Genomic DNA, 6832 nt, shown 5'->3' with positions numbered 1-6832 from the left:
AACGCCAGGCGCGGTGGCTCAAGCCTGTAATCCCAGCACTTTGGGAGGCCAAGACGGGCGGATCACGAGGTCAGGAGATTGAGACCATCCTGGCTAACACGGTGAAACCCTGTCTCTACTAAAAAATACAAAAAACTAGCCAGGCGAGGTGGCGGGCGCCTGTAGTCCCAGCTACTCTGGAGGCTGAGGCAGGAGAATGGCGTAAACCCGGGAGGCGGAGCTTGCAGTGAGCTAAGATCCGGTCACTGCACTCCAGCCCGGGCGACAGAGCGAGACTCCGTCTCAAAATAACATAACATAACATAACATAACATAACATAACATAACATAACATAACATAAAACATGACATAACATAAAAAAATAAAATAAATAAAATAAAATAAAATAAAATAAAATAAAATAAAATAAAATAAAAAGCTGGGTGTGGTCACGCATGTAATCCCAGCACTTTGGGAGGCTGAGGTGGGCAGATCACCTGAGGTCAGGAGTTTGAGACCAGCCTGGCCAGCACGGTGAAACCTTGTTTCTACTAAAAATAGAAAAATTAGCCAGGTGTGGCGGCGCGCACCTGTAGTCCCAGTTACTCGGGAGGCTGAGGTGGGAGAATTGCTTGAACCCAGGAGGCAAAGGCTGCAGTGAGCTGAGACTGTGCCACTGCACTCCAGTTTGAGCAACAGAACGAGACCACGTCTCTCTCTCTCTCTCACACACACACACACAAAAGTGAGAAAGAATATAAAATATCTCATTTGTCTAATTTGATTACATGTTGAAATAAGATTTTAAACATATTAGGTTGAAAATAGAATATCAAAATTAATTTAATTGGTTTCACTTTTCCTTCACTTAAAAAAAAAAAGAGTGGCCAGGTGCAGTGGCTCAATCCTATAATCTCAGCACTTTGGGAGGCCCAGTTGGACAGATCACTTGACAACAGGAGTTCAAGACAAGCTTGGCCAACACAGCGAAACCCCATCTCTACTAAAAATACAAAAACTTAGTCCAGTCACAGTAGCTCACATCTGTAATCTCAGTACTTTGCGGGGCCAAGGCGGGCGGATTGCCTGAGCTCAGGAGTTCAAGACCAGATGGGGCAATATAGTGAAACCCCATCTCTACTAAAGATAAAAAAGCCAGGCATGGTGGTGCGGGCCTGTAAGCCCAGTTACTAGGCAGGCTGAGGCACGAGAATCGCTTGAACCTGGGAGGTGGAGGTTGCAGTGACCCAACACGGTGCCACTGCACTCCAGCATGAGTGACAGAGTGAGACTCTGTCTCAAAAATAAATACATAGGCCAGGCGCAGTAGCTCATGCCTGTAATCCCAGCACTTTGTGAGGCTGAGGTGGGCGGATCACCAGGTCAGGAGATCAAGACCATCCTGGCTAACATGGTGAAACCCTGTCTCTACTAAAAATATAAAAAATTAGCCAGGCATGGTGGCGGGCGCCTGTAGTCCTAGCTACTTGGGAGGCTAAGGCAGGAGAATGGCATGAACCCGGGAGGCAGAGCTTGCAGTGAGTCGAGATCATGCCACTGTACTCCAGCCTGGGCGACAGAGCAAGACTCCATCTCAAAAAAATAAATTAATTAATAAAATAAAATAAATAAATAAATAAGATGGGTGTGGTTGTACATGCCTGTATTCCCAGCTACTTGCGGGAGTGAGGCACAAGAATTGCTTGAACCTGGGAGGCAGAGGGTAGAGGTTGCAGTAAGCCTAAATCGTGCCACTGCACTCCAGAATGGGTGACAGAGCAAGACTCTGTCTCCCAATAAACAAAAAAGAGTGATGGGGTCAAGTTGTGTTGCCCAGGCTGGCCTCCAACTCCAGGGCTCAAGTGATTCTCCCACCTCCACCTCTCAAGTAGCTGGGACTATCCAGTGTCCTTTTCACTTTTTAAATATGGCTACCAGAAAATGTAAGTGATATGGTGGCTTCCAATCTAATTCTACTGGACAGCACTGGTCTAGGATCTCCCAAAAGCACAGGGGCTGCCCCAGGGAGGTGTCCAAGAAAGACTGCTAGAAGAACGAATGAGCCGGGTGCGGTGGCTCACGCTTGTAATCCCAGCACTTTGGGAGGCCGAGGCGGGCGGATCACGAGGTCACGAGATTGAGAACAGCCTGACCAACATGGTGAAACTCCATCTCTACTAAAAACACAAAAATTAGCTGGGCGTAGTGGCATGCGCCTGTAATCCCAGCTACTCAGGAGGCTGAGGCAGGACAACTGCTTGAACCCGGCAAGTGGAGGTTGCAGTGAGCCAAGATCGCGCCACTGCACTCCAGCCTGGTGACGGAGCGAGACTCAGTCTCAAAAAAAAAAAAAAAGAGCAAATGAATGAACAGCTACTCAACAAGCTGGGCCTCAGGCAGGGCTCACAAGTCTGAGAACTCCTGTGCTGGAAGATTCCAGAAGCCACTCTCAGGCTGGGCAGTCTTTCTGGCAGGAGACGGTTTGACGGTTCTTTTTTGTTGCTGTTGTTGGACAGGCTGGTCTCGAACTCCTGACCATAGGTGATCCGCCTGCCTCAGCCTCCCAAATTGCTGGGATTACAGGCGTGAGCCACTGCGCCGGCAAAGATGGTTCTAAGAGGCCAGTCAGGGCTACCATGTCTCTGGTGCTCAAGCCTCCTCCACCTTCCTCCCAAAGGACACAGGTCCAAGGTTCAGAGGTGTGGCAGAGGCAAGGACTGCAGTCACACCTTGTCAGGTGATGGGGCTGGGAGAATGAGGGAGCACTGCTGCGGGGTGGGGCAGCCAGCTGTCAGTGACCCTAGCCCAGGTGAGAGAGAAGCTATCCCCTTCTCCCCTGACAGCCGACCAGGAAGTGACCCTTCAGGCACGCTGGCCTTCTCCCTGCCTCACACCAGCCTGGCACCACCCCAATCACAGACCAGCGGGTGATCTCTCCGGTCCCCTGTGTCACGCACGTGCAGATCCCGGCCTTTCTTTGTACACTTATCCCAACCCTAAGTGACCAAACTTGAGGCTCTGCGAGGCCAGGTCACCCGGGTGGCTCCGATGCCCCGGAGGAGAAATTGCCAGGGTAGGGCTCACCTCGGCCACGGCTGCTGCCCTCTTTGGCACGCCGGTACTGGTTCAGCTCTTTGGTGAAGTCGTCGTAGTCCTCCTTGCCCATGTCCTCCTCCTCATCGCCCTCATATTCCCCATACTGCTCGTTCTCGTAGTCCTCGTACATGCCATAGCTCTTGCTGTCCATCTTGGAGTAAGCCTTCTTGGGCAGGGGCGTGGCATGCGATGGGGGGTACTGCTGGTGGGACTGCGTCCCAGAGATGGGGAGAAGAGGTGAGCCGGATCCCACAGCTGCGGGTTCAGACTACCAAGATCCCCAGTGTTCCCTAAACGAAATGTCTGTCTGGGTGCTACTACTGTCCCAGGGTTGCACTGCTGGTCCCCAGACCCTCTGAGGACAGGTTCTCATACCAGGAAGTGGGGGTAGCAGAGGGCCCAAGTGTTTCTGTTCCTCATAAAGGGCCAGAGCTAGAAAGAAAACAGAACCAAAGACCCCCAATCCCTGATGAACGAAGGGGAGGAGAAGGGAGCGTTTCCCAGGGATGCAGAGCAAGCACACAGGGAGGGGCCTGGGAAGCAGGATGGGGCTGCTCAGTCACAATTTTGCTAGGGCCCTAGAATTCAATAAATGGCCTGCTTGGCAGCCGGGCTAGACAGCCGTCTCAAATGATGCTTTCCAAAGTGTGGTAGTGCCAAGTGGTACTAGAAGAAGTTAAAAGATACTCATAAAAACAGAAGCAACCAAGACATCCTCCAACATGTAAAGGGAAAACAAACTGGTGTATCCAGACAATGGAATAATAGTGAATGTGTAACAATAAAGGGTACATTGGGCAAAACCCAAAGAACTACACAACGCTAAGTAATAACAATGTATCAATACTGGCTCATCAATTGTAACAAAGTTACCACAACAATGCAAGACATTGGTAATAGGAAACTGGGGGCAGGGAAGGGGCCAGGCGGAGGGGAGAAGGGAACTCTACTACTACCTGCTCAATTTTCTATAAACCTAAAACAGCTCTAAAAAATAAAGTCGGGGGGCCGGGGGACCAGGGGGCCGGGCGCAGTGGCTCACGCCTGTAGTCCCAGCACTTTGGGAGGCCAAGGCGGGCAGATCACGAGGTCAGGAGATGGAGACCAGCCTGGCCAACATCGCGAAATGAGATCTCTACTAAAATTCAAAATTCAAAATGCAAAAAAAAAGAAAAAAAAAAAAAGCCAAGTGTGGGACGGGCACCTGTAATCCCAGCTACCTGAGAGGCTGAAGCAGAATTGCTTGAACCCGGGAGAGGCAGAGGTTGCAGTGAGCTGAGATTACACCACTGCGCTCCAGCCTGGGTGACACTGCAGAACAACAACTCAAAAAAATTAAAATAAAGGCCGGGCATGGTGGCTCACACCTGTAATCCCAGCACTTTGGGAGGCCCAGGCGGGCAGATCTCTTGAGTTCAGGAGTTCGAGATCAGCCTGGTCAACATGGTGAAACCCAGTCTCTACTCACAATACAAAATGAATTAGCCGGGAGTGGTGACGGGCACCTCTAATCCCGGCTATTCGGGAGACTGAGGTGTGAGAATCACCTGAACCCAGGAGGCAGAGGATGTGGTGAGTCAAGATCACACCGCTGCACTCCAGCCTGGGCGACAGAGTGAGACTCCGTCTCAAAAAACAATTCAACAACAACAACAAAAAAGTTGGACTAAGCATGGTGGCTCAGGCTTGTAATCCCAGCACTTTGGGAGGCCAAGGCAAGAAGATCACAAGGTCAGGAGTTCGAGACTAGCCTGGGCAACATAGTGAAACCCGTCTCTACTAAAAATACCAAAAAAAAAAAAAAATTAGCCGGGTGTGGTGGCGGGCACCTGTAATCCCAGCTACTTGAGAGGCTCAGGCAGGAGAATCACTTGAACCTGGGAGGTAGAGGTTGCAGTGAGCCGAGATCGTGCCATTGCACTGCAGCCTGGGTGACAGAGCGAGACTCCATCTCTAAATAAATGAATGAATGAAAGAATAAAAAAGTCGGCTGCGCGTGGTGGCTCATGTCTCTAATCCCAGCACTTTGGGAGGCCGAGGTGGGCAGATCATTTGACCCCAGGAATTTGAGACAGCCTGGGCAACATTTTGAAACCCCATCTCTACCAAAAGTACAAAAATTAGTCTTGGTGTGGCAGCCCATGGTTCCAGCTACTTGGGAGGCTGACGCAGGAAGATCACCTGAGCCCAGGGAGCTCAAGGCTACAGTGAGGTGAGATCACACCACTGCCCTCCAGCCTGGGCAACAGAATGAGATCCCATCTCAATAAATAAATAAACAAACAAACAATAAAGCCTACTAATTTTTAAAAGTCCGTTTTTTGTTGTTGTTGTTGTTGAGATGAAGTCTCGCTCTGTCGCCCAGGCTGGAGTGCAGTGGCCGGTTCTCAGCTCACTGCAAGCTCCGCCTCCCGGGTTCACGCCATTCTCCCGCCTCAGCCTCCCGAGTAGCTGGGACTACAGGCGCCCGCCACCTCGCCCGGCTAGTTTTTTGTATTTTTTAGTAGAGACGGGGTTTCACCATGTTAGCCAGGATGGTCTCGATCTCCTGACCTCGTGATCCACCCGTCTCAGCCTCCCAAAGTGCTGGGATTACAGGCTTGAGCCACCGCACCCGGCCGAAAGTCCGTATTATAGAAAAACAGGACAACGCAAAATACAGCTAGATACACAGACACACATACAAGTACTTGAGCAGATCTTTAAAATGCTTCCAGCTGTAGTTCATAAAAAGCATGCAACGTTCCCTCCATTTCCTGCCTCTCTCAGGTCTGAAGGCTGAACCTATACCAGTAGATCAATCTCAACTATGGTATTGGACAATGAATCATTTGTTTTGATGGATGATGCTGGGTCACGGGATACCTGGGACAGCTTTAAAGACCTACTAACTTTAAAACATTTCTCAACCGGCCGGGTGCAGTGGCTCATGCCTGTAATCCTAGCACTTTGGGAGGCCGAGGTGGGCGAATCACCTGAGGTCAGGAGTTCGAGGACAGCCTGGCCAACATCGTGACACCCTGTCTCTAAATACAAAAATCAGTCGGGCATGGTGTCGCATGCCTGTAATCCCAGCTACTCGGGAGACTGAGACAAGAGAATCGCTTGAACGCGGGAGGTGGAAGTTGAAATGAGCCAAGATTGCCCCACTGCACTCCAGCCTAGACAACAGAGCAAGACTCCGTCTCAATAAATAATGAGGTCTGAAGATCGGGACTATCCTGGCTAACGTGGTGAAACCCTGTCTCTACTAAAAATACAAAAAATTAGCCAGGCGGCCGGGCGCGGTGGCTCAAGCCTGTAATCCCAGCACTTTGGGAGGCCGAGACGGGCGGATCACGAGGTCAGGAGATCAAGACCATCCTGGTGAACATGGTGAAACCTCGTCTCTACTAAAAAATACAAAAAACTAGCCAGGCGAGGTGGCAGGCGCCTGTAGTCCCAGCTACTCGGGAGGCTGAGGCAGGAGAATGGCGTAAACCCGGGAGGCGGAGCTTGCAGTGAGCTGAGATCTGGCCACTGCACTCCAGCCTGGGCGACAGAGCGAGACTCCGTCTAAAAAAAAAAAAATAAAACAAAAAAAATAAAAAAAAAATTAGCCAGGCGTGGTGACGGGTGCCTGTGATCCCAGCTACTCAGAATGCTGAGGCAGAAGAATGGCGCGAACCCGGGAGGCGGAGTTTGCAGTGAGCTGAGATTGCGCCATTGCACTCCAGCCTGGGCAACAGAGTGAGACTCTGCCTCAAAAAAAAAAAA

The 6832-nt window shown here is 50.7% G+C and overlaps 1 protein-coding gene across 1 annotated transcript in view; it reads right to left on the bottom strand.

Annotated features, from left to right (window-relative positions):
* ZC3H4 (zinc finger CCCH-type containing 4) overlaps nucleotides 1–6832 on the bottom strand; it is a 55860-nt gene that overhangs the window by 25867 nt on the left and 23161 nt on the right. The window contains exon 5 of the mRNA XM_017888906.1: nucleotides 3065–3287. Coding sequence (XP_017744395.1) covers nucleotides 3065–3287 — 223 coding nt within the window. The remainder of the gene's footprint in view (nucleotides 1–3064; nucleotides 3288–6832) is intronic.

This window comes from Rhinopithecus bieti, unplaced genomic scaffold, assembly GCF_001698545.2.
Source record: "Rhinopithecus bieti isolate Rb0 unplaced genomic scaffold, ASM169854v2 scaffold_574, whole genome shotgun sequence".
In the NCBI taxonomy this organism is placed as follows: domain Eukaryota; kingdom Metazoa; phylum Chordata; class Mammalia; order Primates; family Cercopithecidae; genus Rhinopithecus; species Rhinopithecus bieti.
Note: the sequence above shows the minus strand (reverse complement) of the source record. Positions and strands in the feature narration are given on the sequence as shown.